Source organism: Cyrtonyx montezumae, unplaced genomic scaffold (genome assembly GCF_038088225.1).
Source record: "Cyrtonyx montezumae isolate F1298 unplaced genomic scaffold, pur_monq_1.0 scaffold_3, whole genome shotgun sequence".
Taxonomy (NCBI): Eukaryota; Metazoa; Chordata; class Aves; order Galliformes; family Odontophoridae; genus Cyrtonyx; species Cyrtonyx montezumae.
In genome coordinates, this window is record NW_027072034.1 from 2342593 (window position 1) to 2363760 (window position 21168).

Genomic DNA, 21168 nt, shown 5'->3' on the forward strand with positions numbered 1-21168 from the left:
TGCTACATCAATCAGTGCACATAAAGTGGCTCACGCAAACGGGGTGGAACTGAAAGGTGAAAGCAGGTTGCTGTTCTTTAACCCAGTGTGTCAAGACAAGTCTTTAAATGACCATATACTTATATTATTCCATACTTGGAACAAGTTGACAATACTCATACATACATCCACATCTCATACATACAGATGCTACATACATGATTAGCTGCCGTGCAGTAACATGCTTGGCAGCATTAAGCTGCAGAGTATTGTCCCTCCTGGATCTTGAACCTCCAGTCTGTGAACATCAGTACAGTGAAGTTACAGAAAACAAGAATGATGAAAGTCATGGTGAAGTTTGTAAGAGGTAACTGGATTTTTATTCTGAAGAAGTATGACACTACAGGAGAAGGGGGATAATATTTCTAATATAGTAGGAGAATTGGAGGAAATATTTTTGGAATATGGTTACATTCAGAGGGCAACATACTCACAACAATATCCTTCTCTGATAAATACCATTCAGAAGTAAAAGAAAAGTTTTTAAAATATCTGTTCTCACAGAGGACAAGGAAATCTTCAGTTTTGTCAGCTCTGAATCAAAGCCCAACAAAATGAAAAGTAGATTTCTCTTCAAGAACATATATCAGAACAACTTGGCAGACGATGATATAGGCAACAGTGCTCTTTTTTGCTTTGCAAAGTTCTGAAAACCCAAACACACAACGCAGCCAAGGATGGAAGAGCAAAGTGAGCCAGCACTGACCTCTAGTGGACAAAACACTACCGAACTTGAAGAGAATGGGAAGACTCACTGTTTATGCGTCACGAACTATCTCGTAGAATCAAAGCAGTAGAATGATTTGGGTTGGTAAGGACCTTAAAGCCCATCCATTTCCAAACCAAATGCCATGGGCAGGTACAATTCCCACTACATCAGGTTGTTCAAAGCCCTATCCAACCTGATCTTTCAATATCTACTGCAACATTTAGAGGTAAATATTCTATGCAAGAAGACAGTGCACACTTTGAATTTATTAATAATATAAATATGTCAATCGTTGGTCAGTAGAATTAACTGAGGCTACGTTCTGTCGATTTTTTACATTCTTACTATTTTTGTACCTGTGAAACCTGGTCTAGGGAGCCTGCTTTAGCAGGAGGGTTGGACTACATAATATCTAGAGATCCCTTCCAACCCCTACAATGCTGTGATTCTTAATAAGGGATACTATCTCAGTCTTTGATTGATATGAAACCAATTTGTGTACCAAAGTTAGTTCCATCACGAAAATGAGAATAAAATTTATCAGGGTGGCACGCAGTACAGAAAGTGATATTTTGGTTCTGGTCTGTGACTGAATCATCTTGGATGTTCTCAGGAAGAATCCCACCACTCTCCAGAAGAATCCTTCAAAAAAGACAAACAGAAAGCAAAACTTTTTTTACATCTCCATGTTTATATATTCAGACAGACACTCAAGTACCAACTAAACTAATTGTGGTTGGAACTTCTATTCAATTTTCTTTTTTCCAACATTAAACTAAAATGATTGATTTTCTGCAGGCATTAGAGACACTTAATTTGAAACAAAAAATATCTATTATCCAAAAACTGAAAGTGTAACAGCAAAATAATAGTTGAAACCCAGCAAAGGTGAGTTGGTACCTTTCTTTCAAAAGGTATCATTTGTTGGTCTGTAAAGTACTGAAGTGCACTTTCAGATGGCAAGGACCCTCACCATAATACTGCTGGGCAATACTATTTTGATAACTAAAATGGAGTTAGCTCTACAAGTTCTTTTGCTTTCATATCTAGAATACTCAGAACAACAACAACAAAAAAGCCAAAAAACAGTTTGCCATGGTAATGCAACCTGCAGACTTACCGTGTTGCTCTTCTAATATCAATATATGGAGCTGCAGAGTCAAACTGCCGCACGCACTTTGGATCAATTCTGTGAAACTCTTTAGCTGACTCATGAGGAAGTTTATAGCAGCATGGTCCTACAGATGGTCCCAAGACCACAAGGATATCTTTCACATTACAGCCATATTCAGATACCATAGCATTTACTGTGGCCATGGAAACTCCTAAAAGGGTGCCTCTCCATCCTGTGAGAAATGAGAAAGTGAAAAAAAAATCTAAACCATCTCTAAAGATTTATATTAAGTAAAAATATGTTGCTACTAAAGATCTATCTAAAACATTATTTAAAAAATAAACTACTTTCATGTTTTATGTGATGAGGTCATACGATGATTGTAACATCATTTTGTGGAGATGTAGAGATAAAAGTTTGCACTAGAATCCCACAATTCCTTCTTCCAAGAGTGCTAGTTTTGGCAACCAGAACATACCTTATAATTCCTCTGATCCTTCAACATTTAAATGGTAATATATCATGATAGAAACATGCTACAGTCAGAAGCATATTTTTGTAATGTGCCGAAAATATTTTTACTGTTATTTGAGAAAAAAGAAAAAGAAAAAAGAAAAAAAAAAAGAAGGCTTAGGCCTCCTTCATACTTTGATGTTATTCAGAATAGGTAGAAGGAAGCACAGCTTCAAGACCTATTTCAATTTGAGTCCTAGGAAGTCATTGCAGTCTGAGTGTCTTACTCTGAAAGTCAGATTATCCTAATAACTTTTCTTGTTTTCTACAACCAAAGACTGAAAAGTCCTGTATTTGTATATGTAGCAACAGACATTCAATTTAAACATGAGCTGAGGTGGGACTGGACAGAAAGGAAAGGATTTAAGTAAGGAAAACTCTAGGATAACTAGAATCATTGTGAAGACTGTGATGTGGGAATGAGGGCCAAAACTGGGGAGACAGTTGGTGGAAGTTCAGACTGGAGATGAGAGGTATGCTTGGAGAAGGCAGTAGTATGGGTTAGGGGAACCACGTGGTGGGTCAGAGAAGGCAGGACTAGAAAAATGAGGAGGCAGCAAAGAAAGGAGCAACTACAGATTGACCATATTTTACAATTTTTAGGTTTGAACACTCATAGCATAAAACTTTCAAGAGTGGATAAAATTCTCTCCATCCCTTCTCCCCATTATAAAGCATAACATTCCTTTTTCTCCCGGTCATGGTAGTGTTCTCACTCCTCTTAATTTCTCTGATCTAAGCTCACTATGCTGGACAACAACTTTATTGAAGGAATGTCAAAGTCTTCATCATCTTAGGATGAGCCACAAATCTGTCTTTATTTTGGGTAAGTTTTTTGAATGGCTCAAGAACTGCATGAATTAGGTGGTTACTCACAAGTTCTATGTAGGGGTGAAGTTTCCCACCGTATAAAGGTGAGTACTAGCATCAAGGCTGTGAATAAACTCAGCCTGTATTCTCCCTGATCTCATAACCAACTTTTTTATTAAACAGAAAAGCTCCAACAGGAAAATCTCACCAAAGTATACATGATCTAGCCTAACATTTGGGACATATTCTGAAATCAGACATATCTCTACATTGTCATAACCATCTCTGCTTTGCTTTTATTCTCATTGTTTGGGCCAACCAAACATTTCATCTGATCCACAATAATTTTTAGTCACTGGGTTTATAGATGTTCTCTACACATGAAGTTTGATGGTGCACAGAAAATGCACAGAAAATTATTTAGTTTTATCACCAGAAAAAAAAAAATATATGCATGTGTAATTACTATTACAGCTATTAAATTGACCAATTTCATAGTTTTTTAAACAAGCTATTCTCGAGACTAATTTTTATTCTTTGGGGGTGGAGGTCAAAATAAAAACAGGTAGAGGATTCAATTGTAATGTAAACTTTCATTATTTATTTTCTGTGCACTTTCAGTTGCTACTTGTAAATCTTTGTTCAAAGTTCCCTTAAAAGGGGTCTTCTGCTTATTCTGACCTCTGTGATTTAAAGTTCTTACCAGAATGAGCAGCACCACAGGCTTTTCTGACAGGATCAGCAAACAGCAGTGGTATGCAATCAGCCCCTGGAGCTGCTATCGTAACACCTTTCTGATTCGTAACTATTCCATCATAGCTGTCAGGCTCTGTCTTTCCCATAATATACACAGCATTAGCATGATCAGTCTGTCAAAATAAAAACAGAATATGCACAGTGATGAGACAGTAAGAAACATACTGACTAATGCCAGTTGGTTCTCTTTTGATTAGGATTTTTTTTTTTTTTTTTTTGCATAGAACATTCTCTTCTGCACCAAATGCTATGCATGGAAATTGAACACTCTCTTGTTCAAATGCTATGCAGATGTATCAGTAGTGTGAACCAAAGAAGTGATACTTGTTTCTTTTTGGGAAAACCTGCACCAATCATTTATCTAATCATTCTACTCTGTGGTAAATCAGAAGTTAGAATATACTTGGAAGAAACAATGCTGCTTCTCCGTATTGTACAGGCAGGCAACCCTACAGGCTTGGGGAGGAGTGGCTGGAAAGCTGCCTGATGGAAAGGGACCCTGGTGTACTGATGGACAGTTGGCTGAATATGAACCAGTAGTGTGCCCAGGTGGCTAAGAAGGCCAATGGCATTCTGGCCTGTATCAGCAATGATGTGGTGAGCAGGACTAGGGAAGTAATCCTGCCCCTGTACTCAGCATTGGTGAGGCCCCATCTCAAGTACTGTGTTCAGTTTTGGGTACGTCAGTACAGAAAGGACATTGAGGTGCTGGAGCAGGTCCAAAGAAGGGCAGCAAGGCTGGTGATGGGTTTGGAGAGTATGCCCTGCGAGGAGGGACTGAAGGAACTGGGGCTGTTTAGTCAGGGGAAAAGGAGGCTGAGGGGAGACCTTATTGCTCTCTGTCAATATCTAAAATATACTTACAGTGAGAGCGGGGTTGGTCTCTTCTCACTGGTGACTGGATGAGGGGAAATGGCTTCAAGTTGCACCAGGGTAAGTTTAGGTTGGATATCAGGAAACACTTCTTTACAGAAAGGGTTGTTCAGCACTGGAATGGGCTCCACAGGGAGGTGGTGGAGTCACCATCCCTGGATGTGTTTAAACTGTTAGGATGTGGTGCTCAGGGGCATGATTTAGTGGAGGGTTGTTAGAGTTAGGGTAGTATGGTTAGGTCGTGGTTGGACTTGATGATCTTTAAGGTCTTTTCCAACCTGAGTGATTCTATGATTCTAATGGTTGAGAGTTTCAATGGCAATTTCCTCAGTTAAAGTGCCAGAATAGATGTTCTAATTGCCCTGCTTTTCACAGGTTCTTGCTAAGAAAGATGAAAATAATTCCTAAAGTTTTAGCCAGCCATATATAAAGAAAGATTTGATAATTTTGCATAAATTCATTGTTTGATAAGATACCTTGACTCTGTGAAAGTTCTCTGGATTAAACCCCGCAGCATTAGCCAGCCTGCGAAGGTTTTCTTTAACAACCACTTGTGGATCCCTCCGCTTAGAACTGCTGAAGAGATTGCAGGAGCTTAGAGTTGGTATGTAGGAGATCCCACCTGTCCTCATGGTGAATCCGTGGAGGAAGATGTCATCTGACAAAGCAAGAAAGACAACAAGCAATTGCTTTTAACTCAAGATCACTCCAAATATTACATGGCTTTATACTGAAGAGAACTGGGATCAGTCAAAGAAGTTCAGTTCTTCTTTTCCTCTTATTCAGCTCTGCCATTTAAATTCTTTCTCTTCCTCGCAATCATAATTCTCTGGAAGGGTTGAGGAAGATGGAGGCCTGGCAGATGTTGGCTGGCTCCTCACAGAGTTGTAGTGCAAACTCAAGAGAAGAGGCAACAAACTCAGGAAAAGGAGATTCGATTTTCAAATCAACATTTCTAGGTGGCAAAAGAACTACCAGCTCTCAGGACTTCACAGAATCTCAAATATCTTTTCAAAGTACAGTTGAAGGACCAAGAATTTCTCACATTGAAAAATCTGATTTTACAGTACAGAGCCATTATCGTGGTCTCATGCATCAAGTGGAATTGTTGGGTTTCTTCATGGGGAGAGGATTCTGAATGGCAAAGCTGAATCCAGAAAGAAAGTCCCAGTACTGATACTTGCTATCTTAATAGTTGACAAGCTTAGTGACATAATCAGAGATAAAATTTGTAATATTTTTTATGCAGTTTGATCAAAAGTTACAGACAAAAACTTGGAACACAGTGAAGAGAGATGGCTTTAAGTGACCTGTGTTCCTTTCATTTTCTGGATGATTTCAAACACATTTTTAAGGGAAACAATTGCAAATTTTAGCAGTAGGAAACCTCTTAACTTTCCTATGAACCAAGACATTCCATAATTTGTTGAGAGAGGTGCTGCAGTAAACTGGGCCGTGTCATAGCAGGGACACTGAGACATGAGAGTCTGATTAATCAGGCATTCATGAGGCTGCAGACCATGGAAAAAGTCCTATCCTGCCTTTCCAGAACATGGCAGTAACTCTCAAAGCATGTAATTCCCAGATAGAGTGGAAGGAATTTTACTCTCTGCAAAAAATGCTGTCATTAAACCTAGGCCCCTCTCTCCTCTAACCATGCCCTGGCAAAGACTTGTAGGTCTTCTACTCTGTTTCCACTGTCACTTCCCCTCTGACATGATACACTACTACAATGCCACATGAAGGTATTTGCTGCCAGAGACAATTGTACATCTTACCTCTTTTGCAATACTTTTGAAGAAAGATGTTCAGGAACAGTCTACATAAAATCTTTTAGCTGGGATAACACTTTACCTGGAATTAGGGAAGATTTGAGGATGGTGAGCTCCCCTTTCAGGCTTGGCAGGCTTTCCAAGTGCATCTGAATCTCACTTTGGATGAGTGCCACATCCTGTGTAGAAACTGCTTGCTCTTCACTCTTTGGTCCAATTGTCTTCAGGTTATTACAGTCAGATGCCACCTTTAAATCCTCAAATTCAAACTGGTAGATTGCAGTGAAGAGATGGTCTATATATACTTTCATTAATTCTTTCCTTAAAGTGGGGAGAATAACTTTAATGATGCTTAAGTCCTTTTCATCGAGTATTTGTTTGATGGTGTACAACACAGCAGCTGTAGTCTGAGCACATACCACCTCAAGTCTTTTCTTCGTACTCTGGAAATCTCTCAGAGCTGGAAGCAAGGAGTCTTGGTCTGCCTTCCTTTCACTCCCTGGCATCTGGCAGCACATGACATAAATAAATGGAGCTGGAGTGGAAGAGCACTTCTCAATAGTTTCTAGGGTGTTATACATTACTCCTTGAATGTCATTGTGCAAGCTGGCAGGCAGGTTGAACAGATCGATCAGTACTGCTTCCACCATACTCCTGGCTACTTAAAAAGTCCTACAGGTAGCCAAAAAAAGACAAAAAAAAAAAAAAAAAAGGCAAGATGACACTTCTAGTTCAAATGTAGTTATGTTATTAAAGCAATGTTTTTAATGATAACATGTAGATAACGTGACAGAGCAATAATACCTATCTTAGGATTTCCTCCACCACATTAAAAGAAAATGCAGAAAAAGCAAAATAAGCTTATGACAGAAGGAAGTGATGCCATCCAAAGGAACCTGGACAAGTTTGAGAAGCAGTCCTACTTGAACCTAATGAAATTCAGCTAGGCTAAGTGCAAGGTGTTGCACCTGGGTTGTAGCAATTCCACATATGTGTGCAGACAGGGAGAAGAACTCTTTGAAAGCACCTCAGCAGAGAAGGACTTGGGGGTCCTGGCGGATGAAAAAGTTGAAGTAAGCCAGAAGTGTGCACTTGCAGCCCAAGCCCAGGCTAACTGTACCCTCGTCTACATCAAAGAAGGAGTGAGCAGGGTGAGGGAGATTATTGTTCCCCTCTGCTCTGCCCTCGTGAGGCCTCACATGGAGTTCTGTGTCTCATCTGTATCTGTCAGATCTAGGCCTCACAAAACAAGATATGGAGCTGCTGGAGCAAGTCCAGAGGAGGCCATGAAGATGATAATGAAGAAGGCTGGAGCACCTCTCCAACGAAGAAAAGCTTGGTCCCTTCCAACCCAAGCCATTCTCTGATACTGTGATTCTATGAAAAGAAAACTACAGGAAATGGAAATGATTTTACATATTTTTTAATTTGCCTACCATCTCACCTACCTCAATTTTATCCCAGATCAGAGATAATAAAAGGTTAGTCCTTAACATTAGACGTATTGAATCAGTTAACACACATTAACCTAGTGAACTTCTTGATCTCTGACTGCTGGGACTTTCCACGAGGGGAATCAAACAGGGAGGTTCTCATTCTTTCAGCTTGCTGGGACAGGAGGAGTTTCTAGAACACTTTTTTGGAGGCACTTAACACATTTGCTGCTGAGGTGGAGCTCATATCTGATACCACTTCTGACAGTATGGGTATTGGGTTCTGAATACAGCCACATGTTTTCTGCTCGCAAGATATTTACTTCTGCACTTTCACATTATCACCAGTATCAATTTGCTTATTGCTTACTTCTGCTTTGGGGGTTATGTGTTAGGCATAGTTCTTCTTCTCAGGACACATAGGAACTCAGTACAGGATACTGAAACCTTACCAAGCAACACAAGAAATAAGCAATAGAACACTGACCACATCCTCCTGTCTCAGTTTTTGCTCCATGCTAGCTGCAGTCTTTCCCTGAAATCAAGATGTACTGAAATTGTTGAAAATCATCCCATAGTACATGGCTTGTCTTGTGGCTTGTGAGATACTTACTTTTTTTTTTTTTTTTTTTTGATTTCTTTGTACAGAAATGAACTCTTCATGAGCACAAATTACTAGTTTACAGGAATAAAGAATTTGAGTGTTTTAAGCCTCTGAACCCAGTGCTCTGTTACCAGAGTTAAATGTGTCAGATAATGCCTGGGACTATTCTCCTGTCCCAAACCCTTATTTTCCTCTGACTACACACTCTGGCTTCAGAGTATTTCATTATCAAGCAGAATGTGCAATGTCTTGAGTCTTATCACTATGGGGGACTTGGTGCCCTTCCTGGCATTTTGTGGTTGAGAGTGGACCCTTAGTTTCTACACTCAAATGAGAGGTCAAATACTCTTCTTGTTTTAATGGATTGTTTAGTCAGAGCAGGTTTTACAAAAAACATTCTTTGTTTCCTTCATTGTTCTTTCCTCCAGACTGGAAGAAAAACAATCCTGACTGAAAATGATGTTTTCCTTTCTGCGAGTTGAACACTTACAAAGATTAATTAACATCTATCAAAGCTGGTGAGCTGAAAGTGTCAAAATGTGACAGCAGATAAAAGCATCTGCCAAGGAATTTACGACTCTTGATTTTGCTCTGGGTATTATTTACACAAAACTGATAACAGAATTTAAAGAAAACAGCTTGCTCAGGAAACTGAGTCAAAACAGGTTCTTGTTAAAGATAGTGACTTGGGAAATCAGGAGATTTCCTTCCTTACCCTGACATCCACTGTGGTAGGTCAGTAAGAGTATGACAAGTTCTAATTTAGGCATAGCTAATTGCCCCAGCAAAGACAGTACAACAGAGGGGTGTGGTAGAAAAATAAATAATTACTCCACTTCAGATATGCCAATAGAGGAGAGTTAAGTAGAGCTCATGGCTGTCTTCATACTTCCCCATAGAAATACACCAAAGCAAGGCTGGAAGAAAAGTGTTTGCTGAGGGAGGGGTAACCGCCTAAGTTGCTATTGAGCCATCTGTGCCTTACCAAAAGTGTGCAGAAGCAGTTATTGAGATGTATGCACAGAAACAATTGGATCTGATTCACCCTCCAACCCTTCCAGTTTTTCAGCAGAAGCCTACTGCTTTGCAGCAGTGTCAGAAGTACCTTTGCTTAGAGTTATAATAGAACTTCATGGCTGCTTACTAAGTCCCCCAGACAAAATCCTACTCAAAATACAGGCTTGCCAAGCAAAGCAATGTTTTGGCTTATCAGAAATACATTCCTGATTATTCAGGTTTTAAGCAACATGTTCTACACTCCCAGTGTTCCATGGAAAGTCACACTGCATTAACTACATCAGGAAACACTGAGTTTAAAATTCAGTGTTTTAAAAATTTTTATAAAATGAGCTGCTCATTTCCATACACAATGTAAGACAAATACTTGCACCAACTTGAAGCCAAGGCCAATTGTTAAAATGTTTCACTCACCCTCTATACCTTTGTCCCCACAAAAACATAGAGTAAAGTCTGGCACAGACTTCAAGAAAAAGAAATCAAAAATTATAGATGAGGAAAGAAGATCAAGAGTGAAAAGGAGAGGCAAAGAGGATATAGAAAAGAAACTATGAAGTAGATAAAACCAAGAGGTAGAGACAACCCAAAAAGACGTCTTGCTTTTTAGCAATTTTCAAAAAACCCAGATGTCTAATTCAGAAAATTGGTCTAGACAAGATTGCTGGTGATTTCCTGCATCTGCAAATCTTACTCGTCACATTACCTTACAGAAACTCAGAGAAGTGACTTTTTTGGCTTTTTTTTTTTTTTTTTTTAAGAGAATATATGTAACATCGGTTAAAGAGATACAGAGAAAATAGATTATTAAAGCAATCCAAATAAATAGGTACAAGAGCACACTTGCACTAAAACTTCAAAAGCAAAGAACTGAAAAGGGGAAAAAGTCATAAAAAACTTAATAAAATATTCTGCTTCACTTAACTTAGGAGTATTAGGAAATATGGGAGAAACAAATCACCACTTACAATGAAAATATTGAAGTACAGACAATTTTTATAAGTAAACTCAGAAGTTTAAAGCATGGGAATTTACTTACACAGGCAGAAAGTTCTTTCAGCCTCTTGAAAGCTATCATCTGATGTAAACACACATTGCCAGCTTTATATATCTTACATCTCACAGTCAGTCCTGCAGTTCATTTGTACCAAGTGGAAATTCCTATTCTAGGTAAGATTGGAGTGGGAACCTGTACTTCTTCCTCATGATGAGACCCTGCTTTGTTGCTGTCACTGTGCACAGGAAATAACAAACGGCACTGAAAAGCACCACTGTGATTCAGTGCTTGGCTTGGACTAACCCCGGAAGCAGCATTAACCCCACCATGAAACCCACTTCTGTCATCACACCTACTGCATTAACATTGCACAACCTCGGATTCAGAGATGTACGGCACACCAGAGCAGAACAAGAATACAAAGAAGTGAAGGAAGCACTTGTACTGACTGAGAGGTTCCTCTTCTGAGGGACATGTAAGGCGAGGCACATGTAGCTGCACGTTCCAGCCAAGGATCTGGCAGTTAGTCAAGAAAAAGCACAATCAGCAGGACTCAGGGGTTACAAGAGGCCAGCCATCAGCTGCAGCCTGCAACATATAAGGCAGCTTCACTTTGGAGCAGAGGGAAATTTCGCAGAGCTCAGTTAAAAGAGTCCAAGTGATTGGACAGGGTAATGCAGGGATCAAAAGGCAAGTGAGGGAAAGAGGAATTTGTATCAGGGTTGTTCCAAGCCATCTGGAAATAAATGTATTTTCTCAGCTGTGTTAAAATCGTAGCCATAGTAGATAAGTATATGTCAACTGAAGAAACAGAAAAGAAAAAAAAAAAGAGAAAGAAAATATTTTTTTTTCCATGAACAGAGGTATTTGGGAAGTCTGATCTCCTACAAATTACTTTCCTGTGACTCCTGTGCCTCCTTTCCTTCCAGATGCCAAACACACCTTGAGGATCCATTGCTGTTTCTCCTCCTGTTTTTCCTTCCAGCACATACTGGGAAAAGGGAGGAAAGCTCAACTCTCCCAGGTTTCTGTACCAAAGGAAACTGAGGTGGCTGTCTCCTCCTTCTATATCCAAGCACCTGTTTTCACGGTGTTAGCAGATAATGGGTATCTTTGAGGCTTTCAGCCCACTGTTGGATATGGATGAAGTAGGATATGGCATAAAAATTAACAGGGTGACTTGACAGGGAGGCCAACAAAACCACTTCCTTTTTTTCAACCAGACTAAGGAAAAAAAAAAAAGCAAAAACAAACCCTGCAATTACTAGGGTTACTTTCAGTGCATGGTGCTGGAAAGGGATTTAAAAAAAGGCTAGAAAACAGTCAAGATACAAAACCACTCACAATTGCAGGATTCAAACTACCAACTGGTGTTACTTCTCCAGCTGAATGTGTTACATTCAGCTTCCACCATCTCAAAAAATGGATGAAATAAACAGATCATGGGCAGGGATGAGCTATTAAGCTATAAAAATGGGGGGATTTAAGGTTAAAACCATTCACCCTGGAGTTCAGCGGGGTGTATGTGGATGTGAGACAAGACTATATGTTAAGGAATGGTTGGCACGCTCTGGTGGATAGCGGGCCACACTTTGGGCGGGAAGGGGCAGCCCGGGCTGAGGTGGCTGTTGTGCTATGCTGAGGGGTGGACAGATCAGGGAGAATATTTCCTGAGGGGTTTGGGCAGGCTTGTTAGGCACTGGGGGTGTGAAGGTGCCTGGGAGTAGAGTAGAGGGGAGAAGCGAGGGATGGGCGGCCAAGAATGGTGACAGCCCTAAATGCAGAGGGTGAAAGTGGTTCTCTAGTCAAGACTACCAATTTTCAGGCACAGTTTATCCATTTTACATCGAATTTTTTAGTCCTGAAGGTACTCTTTAAGTCTCATTGTGTGTTCTTCAGAGTATGGAATCACTTCCAACAACAGTACAGTATTTGTCCATTAATGTCTTCTATCTGAAGTGGGACAAGGATAAAAATGTTTTCTAGTCAGTGTTTCTTTTTTTTTTTTTTTTGTAGTAAGTATTAATTAGTGACTTATAGTCTGACATCTTGCTTTTAATATTAAATTAAGAATAGATAATACACAGCTGCCATATAGTGATGGAAATGATGTAAATAATCAGGCTGAATATGAAGGTGTGCTCTACAGAACATTTAGGATTGCTGTTTTAAAAGACTAAGAACCTGCAGAGAAGGCAGAGAAAACACTGATATTTCATTTTATAATATGCTGGAAGAAAGAGTTCTAATACTCATTCACTGACTTTGAGCATTCATCCACTTGTCCACAAACAAAACAAAATTGTGTGTATATAATTATGTGTATGCAACCAAACAAAATTTCCCACAGGAAAGTCCTTATTATTGTTCTCTTACATCAAGAGGAAATAAAACGGTGATGAGATAATTGGCTTCTGTTTTCACAGAATCACAGAATGACAGGGGTTGGAAGGGACGTTAAAGCCCATCCAGTTCCAACCCCCTGCCATAGCAGTGCCACTCACCAGCTCAGACTGCCCAGGGCCCCATCTAACCTGGCCTTGAGAGCTTCCAGGGATGGGGCGGCCTGTGCCTGTGCCTCACTGCCCTTTTATGTCCTTTATAGGTCAGTCCTTTTGTCTGAAATGGCTAAGGAGAATTATCTGTCACTAACTGAAGTTGTAAAACAAGTCGCTGAGCAGCAGCATTTACAGTCATCAGAGATAGAAAAAAACAAAATCATTCTTTTCCAATTGCAGGTAATAAGACTTCTTTAGAGTAGCTTAATTAATTTATTGTGTTCCTTAGATGTGGATGTATTCCAGTGAAAAAGACATGAGCATATTATATTTTTTTCTGGGTGTTTGTATTCAAGTGTAAGTTGTTCTTTTCCTCTCTGCAGTGTTTAGCCTTTGCCAAAACTGTATGTGTACCATTAATTGTAAGGCTGCTCCTTAGCTAAGACTTCCTTGCAGCAAGTTTTAGCAGAAGCTTTTATTTAATGTTACTTTGAAGAAGTAATACTGAAATAGCCATCCCATAAAATACTTCACATCAACTTAGAGTTTATTGCATTTATCACGCTGATTTCTTAAAAAATGAATGGGGAAAAAAAATTAAAAAACAGTTTTGAGAGCATCCCATTTGGTAGATTTTCCCAAGGCTAACATTTTTTCTTAGCATACAGACTGTTCTTAATTTGCATGCTTAATATATGTCTTAAAGAGTCATTAAATATCAAATTTATCTATCTATCTATCCGTCCATCCATTCATCTATCTATCTAGTAGAATATTGGTTACGTGCAGTTTTCCTGAAGAATGAGTACTCATTTCCATTCTAATCTCTCACAAAATTTGTTAAGCTTCCAATTGTCACTTACACTTTGAGACCAAATGTCTGTTGAGAAGTATACATTTAGGTCTGAGGAAAACCACAATAGTGTTCAGGCATTTTTTAGTGTGAGAGTACAAAATGGAGATCCTATGATAACGTCTGCAAATAGCTCTAGAACTGAAATTACAAATGTTTGAGGTTTTTCACAAAGATAATTTCTCAGAAGGAGCAGCAGACAGTTCCAGCCCTGATGATTCTATGATGATTCTGAGACTTTTATTGATTAGGAATGGCTAATTGACCGTACCTTGCAGGTATGGTCAAGTTTTCTATTGCCATGCCAAAATATACTATGATTATGTTGTAACAATTCATTTTTGATCAAGCAATTTAAACAGGAGTTTCAGTTTTTAAAAACTGACAGAACTTTAGAATCCTAGATAATTAATTCAGATCATTTCTTCCTCTCCAACACCTTTTTCTTTAAAAAAATCCCATGAACCTTAGGAAATCCCATACAAACATTATAATTAGCAGAATAACAAAGTTAAATAATTAGGAACTGAATGCAGAAGCACTTTTTCATCTTTCAGTCTATTCCCATGTCCACGTGTCCCATAAGACATGTAAAATGTTAATTTCTTTTGAATTAAATTCTTCTGTTTTTCTGTACTCAGTAAATGGTGCCAGAGATACTAATCCTGCTACAACTATAAACCAGGTTTGCTGTAAGTTATGCAGAAACATCTCGTTCTTAACAGCTGACAATGTCCTATTAGGTTCAAAACATTGAACAGGAGACTTCATAGTACTCGTAATGCTTCCATTAGGAAAAAGATAATAGGCAGTATCAATCACAGCACAAAATTATCTCACCAAATACACAGCAGTTGGCTGTTACTTAAGGTGGAATTCATCACAGCCATCTTGCATCACCTACAAGTCATACCTTAAGCCCATAATAGTCATCTAGGCTCCCTGTAGACAGTGAATAAGAGACAAATGTTTCTGAGGCAGTGATTGAGCCCTCCCATTTTATGATGGGATGATGAACTACTGGTTCCTGGAATTGTTCACTTCTCATCAGTGGGAAGACATAGAGGCCCTTGTAGGGGTAGGTGCCTATTTCTTAAAGGTTTAAAAGTAGCTGACGTCAATCCTTCACTCAAATATTACAGCAATGAAGGCAGGATAAAGTTTTCAGTAGAACAGGCTAGTTAATCTCCCTCATCCCAAACACCCATCTACGTTTTTTTTGTCTGTGTGTCTAAGTGTGTTTTTACCATCATGTGGTTTTAGTCTGATTCGGACCAAGCCAGTTTCTGTCTCTAAAAAAAACACCATTAGGATTGCATTTGATCCTATGTAATTTGAAGTGATTTGAAGCACACCTTATTTCATATTTTAGACTCCCCATTGTGTCTTTAAGGCGATGATTCTATGTTTTTAGGAAATGTATCCCTGATTATCTTCTAGTTAAACACCTTTGAAGAAGTGAAAAAGAATCTTCTGATAAATAAGTATGAATTACAGTGTTTAACAAGATACCTGTCATCCTATCAAATAAAAATATTCTTAAGTGAATGTTGACATGTTTTACAGGTTAGATATCAGGAACTAGAAAAAGAAATGGATTCTATTCTGTTAGAAATGAAGACAACAGAAAGGGAAATATATCTGCAAGATGATGCCATAGCAGTGACAAAATATCACTGTGAAAGCCTAGAAGCAGAAGTCAGAGCCCTATATTCAGAAAATATGAAGCTGAGGTTTGATATAGAAACAATACAGGAGGAATATGAGCTGACATCTGCAAGAAATAGTAAATATCGGGAAAAAATAAAGGCTCATAAAGATCTCTTTTGGGAGATGGAAAGTAAAATGCCCATTGTGATTGAGCTTGCTAAAAAGAAAGCTATTGTTACAGAGCTGAGGACAAGGAAAGAAGAGTTAATGAGTGACCTCCAGAATCCAGAAGGATCTGCTATAAAGCAAGTGCAGGTATTATATTTCCTCTTTGATTCACTCGTTTTCTGTGCAACAATCTTGGCACAGTTTAACTGATACGATTATTTTGTCTAATAGCTCTGTATCTATGATGAACTGACTAGGGGAATAAAGATTCATTTAAAATGATAAATTAACTGAAGAAAATAAGTCATCAGCTGCAGTAAGAAAAAATCATCAGCCCCAGTAACCTGTATATTATTGTTAAGAAATCGTTCTCTGTAATTGAATGATCTCAGTTATGAAAATGTTACAGGGCTGTTAATTAAAACATATCATTGCCAAGTGATTATGTGGTTAGTTGGATAAAGTTAAATGCACACTTTTCATAATTCTGTGGAACATTGCCAAGATATTACACTTTTCATGTCAGAACACTGTGTTCGTTTAATGTTGTTGTTAGGAAGCAAACCACAGCAGTAGATTTGATAAGAAGGTGATAGAAAGGAGGAGATAAGAAACATTAAACTGCTTCTGGTGTTCTAGTCTAATATTTTTAGTGTAATTGCAATAATTATTAAAAACTAAAGGAGCTGGAAGCTCCCATGGCAAAAATTTGCTAATATACAAGCAAACACAAGCATGAAAGTGAAATAAATGAAGTCACAAATTGCAGTTCTGACAGAACTTGCATTATTGAAAATGTAGTATTATTCTACTAAAGCAAATTGATGAAACATTTTATATGTAAGAAATCTGTAAAATTCCAATAAAATAAAGACCATTAACATTGTATTTCCTGTGAGAAAGAAAAATCTATCTCAAATATTGCAGTAAAAGTTCCTTGATTTTGCAAAAAGATTATAAGCAAGCAAAGGAGTTTAAATTTCTATGTTGTTGTATTTTCTTGCATATGTCAGGGTGAGAGTATACATTTTAAAGTATATAAAACCATAGGTTTAGGTTGGCTATTAGGAAGAATTCTCTATAAGAGTGGTCAGGCAGCCCAGAGAGGTGGTTGAGCCACTGATCCTGAAAGTGTTCAAGAAACATTTAGAGGTAGTGCTCAGAGATATGGTTTAGTGGGGAAATATTGGTGGATAAGTGGACATTTGGGTTGGATGATCTTGGAGGTCTTTTCCAACCTTGATGATTCTGTGATTCTATGATATTTTTAATGACTATTTTAATTACATTTCTTAAATGATTAATTTCTTATTATTTGAATGTGAAATTATATATTACAGATCTTCAATTCATTTTTATTATTTAAACGAGACTATTAAAAGGTGAGTAGATATATTGAGCAACCTTTCAAAGGAGGGGATTTCTCTATCTTAACTTAAATCTGCAGGAAGAAATTGCACTAATAAACCAGGAAATCACATCGGTGAAGGATTTAATCAATAAAAAAAAAGATTTGCTGGAAGAAATTAAAGAAGTGCATGTTAAGCTTAGAAAAGAAATTGAGGTGAGTCATTTTAATAAAATGTAACTGTAGTTCTCTGACAGACTGTAGGTAACACAGGTGAAGTCTGAAGTACTTGATGCGTGGTTGCTGGCCGTGCATTATTCAAGTATATACAGTAACTATACTATCATAAATTCTTCATACTTTATTAAGTCCAGTACATCATTGGATTCATGAGAAAAAGTTAAGGACTTAAGTCTTCTGAGAAAGACTTAAGCTGTAGATTATTTTCTGAAAAGAGGCCACTGAATTATAGTAAAGAAAAATATGTTTTATTCCTGGAATGCTTCTGAAATATTTTAATTTTCACTACTGACTTGATTTTTCATGACTTGTCTGATGGTTCCTGATATCTCATCAATGGGAGAATTAATTGCACCAAAAAAAAAAAAAATTGTTTTCCACTGAATCCCCCTAATTTGAGTTACAATAAATTAGGAATAACACAGGAGCTCCTCATTAACTGCCTAGATAAAATTCTCACCGATAGTTTTGCTCTTCTCTTTTTCAATAATTAAATTGAATTTTAAAGGTTTGTTCTATGCTAAAATAATTTGTATGTCTGGAAAGTTCTTAGTTTGTAAGTTTCACACCATTTGTCTTTTTAATTCAAATAAATTTCACAAAATGTGATGATTGAAGCCTGAATACATAAGGATTAACTGAACTGAGGTTACCTCTGATGTGTATTGTAAAATGCAAGAGGAAAAAAGAATAATTTTTCAAGTGATGGGGAACAGCAGAGCACTGAAGAGCAAAGCACAGCTACTTTAGTATAGGTCTCTGCTATTCAGCATCTGAAAAAAAATATTTTATTACCAAGGCAACAGCTTCTTAATAAAGTTCTCTAAACCCATAGCGAAATTAGGCAGCCTAAAAATAACGTTCTGCTCTGTTATCAAAACCAATTTAATTAAGTTGTGAAAGTTAGCATATTTTTCAATTTGGATTATGAAATCTTTGTGTGTCAGAAGCAAGCAGGATTAAAAAATCAAAAGTTTCTGGGTATTATTTTCTATTAAGAGTTCTCTGAAAAACAGTCCAGCTTTTGTATGAAAAGTGACAATGGACAAGCAGAAATATTAATCCCCAGCAGTCCTCAGCACAAACCAGGAGCAGACACAGTGCAAGCATGGGACTGAAGGAAGACGCTGGAAACATGGATGAAGTTCCACTGAGCTTCAAGGATGGGATTCAGCTCAAGACACTTCAAAGTGCTTGGCTACATGAATCAGACTGGTTCCCATTGTAATTAATGAAGGTGTAGCCAGTCCAGCTGATGCAGTCTAGAAATCAGTTCAGCTGGCCAAATGCAGCTGCTTACAGTACGGTGAATTGCATAACAGAGTCTGTAGACTTTTATACTGTGTGTTAGCTAGGTTTCCATTGATCAAAATAAAAAAGTAGAATAGGTATGCCCCAAAAGCTAGCTGTCAGTCTGCAAACTAATCCCACTTCGCAGCTTCAGAGTTTGTCACTGTACTTTTACATCGTGTATAGATTCTCGGCTATTAACTATGCCTATGTTAACAGTAACCTCCTCTCATTAATTTAAATGGAGGATGTGAGCTGCCAAGTTTCTGAGCTTCCAGCTAATCATCATATTTGAGTAATGATTTGTTATCGCTGTAGAATTTCTAGAACCTTGATTCAGCAGTGATTTTAAGTACTCATCTTAGTCTTGCTCCATCCCTGGAGGCATTTGAGGCCAGGCTGAATGGCAGCCTGGTCTGTATGAAATTCAAGCAGTGAAGACTCTCAGGAAGTGACTGGCAAAGCTGTAGTTCTGTTGCAACTGTATGCCATCATGGGTGTTTAATACCATATGATAATATTTCATTTAGCAGGCACAACAAGAATATATTGCCACTCACACAACATTCAAATTATACCGAGGCCAAATTTTCATTAAGTGAAATTTCATTGAGTATATTTTCATTTTTATTGCAATGAATGTTTCATGCTTTTACACTTCAGAAAGCAAATCTCCAAATGGATGACTGTGGCAGCAATACTCTGTGGCTGCAAAACTGATATGATACTGCATTGTTCCAGGTTTGACTTTCTAAGAAAAAAAAATGTCTAAGCACATTTTAACAGTTAAGATGGTGCTGCAGCCAACTAGGTTACCTAATTTCTACTCTTATACTCAAACACACTTGTCAAAGAATGAAAATTTCATTCTTTCTCAATTCTTCCCCTAGAACGTGAGATGTTCCATGTACAGTCTTGCCAAAGCTGTGAGATGAATTTTAAGGTGGGATTTACTTTGTTAAACATCTGCAGAGCAGTATCAACATTGAATTAGTCACTTAAGCTCTTGGTGGGAAACAGCATTTTTTGTTTCCCTTAAGGGGAGAAAGAGGTATGATCGATATTTTCTTAAAGCAGGTAACTACAATAAATTAGATCAGTGGCTTCTTAAATGTTTCTGTGTTTTTTCAGTAGCTGTAAAGTCAGCATGGAGTGGCACAGTTGGAGGTCAGAATTGACAAACAGTTAGCTGAAGTGAACACAGCTCTGTAAATACTGCTTTACTTGAAAAATGTATTTATTTTATTTTATTAGGTACAGAATAAAAGATATGATGCTATTCTAAAACGTTTGCACTGTCAGCTGAACAAACTTCATTCAAATAAAAGGCAATGGCACTGGAACATTCAGCAGATGGAGAAAAAGGCAGAAGAACTCCGAAAGTGTCTTGGAGAAGTGGAGTAAGAGATTAGCATCTAAAACAAACCTAGTGAAGCAATAATGTGATACAGTGTGGGTAATCTTTCCCAGACAGGTTAGGTTTTTTTGTTATTTGTTTCCTGTTTTTTGTTTGTTTGTCTTGTTGTGCAAATACTGTAAATAGTAAAGGAGCCCAATAACTGGGCCAAGGCTAAGTGGATTTTTTTTTAAATTTAATTTTAATTTTTTTCTTTTAATTAATTAATTAATTTTAATTTAAGAGAAATTCAATTTATCTCAATATGTAATATCTTTGGAATAAAATTTTTTCCCCATTTTTTATTTTCTTCTCTCTGCAGCCACAAGCTGTTTAGGAAGAAAGTTATTATTATTTCCAGGTGTTTAAAAGTATGTGATGATTTTACTTTAAGAAGTAATACAAAGCCAGCCAAATAAAATTAGATTTTTGTTTTTCAATTAGATCTCTTTGATTAGACTTATTTTTTTTTTCCTCTAGAAAAATTAGTGTATATTTGCATTCTTGGGATACCGAAACTCCAATGGCCTGTATTCTGTTGTGCTGAAAATTCATGTAGATAATATAATAGCCTGTTTGCCTTTAGACTGCCAGAATGTCCTCACATGGGGGAAAAAGAGGACATAGGCTTTCCAGCTATAAAAGGCTTGGGAACAAGTATACTCAGATGAAACTTCAGATAGTACAACTTCATATGGTCAAATATATGTTTCCCCGGTAGCTAACAAAGAGGAATGGATAGGTGAAGAGACATCCAGATAGATTTTAAAATGGAACAACTCACAGTCTAGAGACAGTAATCATTTATTATAGATTACTGATAACAGAAGAACTTGGAGCACAGAGGTTATTAACTAACTAGCCACCTAACACTAAGTGCTCATTAAGATCATTCTTAATGTAATGACCACCAGTGACTCTTATTCATACATATATATATATATATGTATATACGTTTTCCTTAATATGTACTTTAAGTAATATAACTCTCAAGTTAGTTTTATCTGATTTTCCTGTTACAATTTAATCAAAGAGATTACTTATTTTAACACAATACTGTAGAAATAGATAACCTCAATATCCTATGCTAC

At 37.6% G+C, this 21168-nt stretch overlaps 2 protein-coding genes across 2 annotated transcripts; one reads left to right on the forward strand and one right to left on the reverse strand.

Annotated features, from left to right (window-relative positions):
- Positions 1 to 995: 995 nt before the first annotated feature.
- Positions 996 to 10860, reverse strand: LACC1 (laccase domain containing 1). Its single transcript, XM_065743970.1, has 6 exons — positions 10677 to 10860; positions 6669 to 7258; positions 5291 to 5472; positions 3889 to 4054; positions 1869 to 2094; positions 996 to 1390 (listed from the first exon to the last, which is right to left on the reverse strand). Exons 2-6 carry the CDS (start codon positions 7234 to 7236, stop codon positions 1216 to 1218), a joined length of 1317 nt encoding a protein of 438 aa, XP_065600042.1. The 5' UTR covers positions 7237 to 7258; positions 10677 to 10860; the 3' UTR covers positions 996 to 1215.
- Positions 10861 to 13258: 2398 nt separating this feature from the next.
- Positions 13259 to 20085, forward strand: CCDC122 (coiled-coil domain containing 122). The gene is made up of 4 exons (XM_065743661.1): positions 13259 to 13372; positions 15552 to 15950; positions 17251 to 17367; positions 19936 to 20085. Exons 1-4 carry the CDS (start codon positions 13259 to 13261, stop codon positions 20083 to 20085), a joined length of 780 nt encoding a protein of 259 aa, XP_065599733.1.
- The last annotated feature ends 1083 nt before the right edge of the window (positions 20086 to 21168 follow it).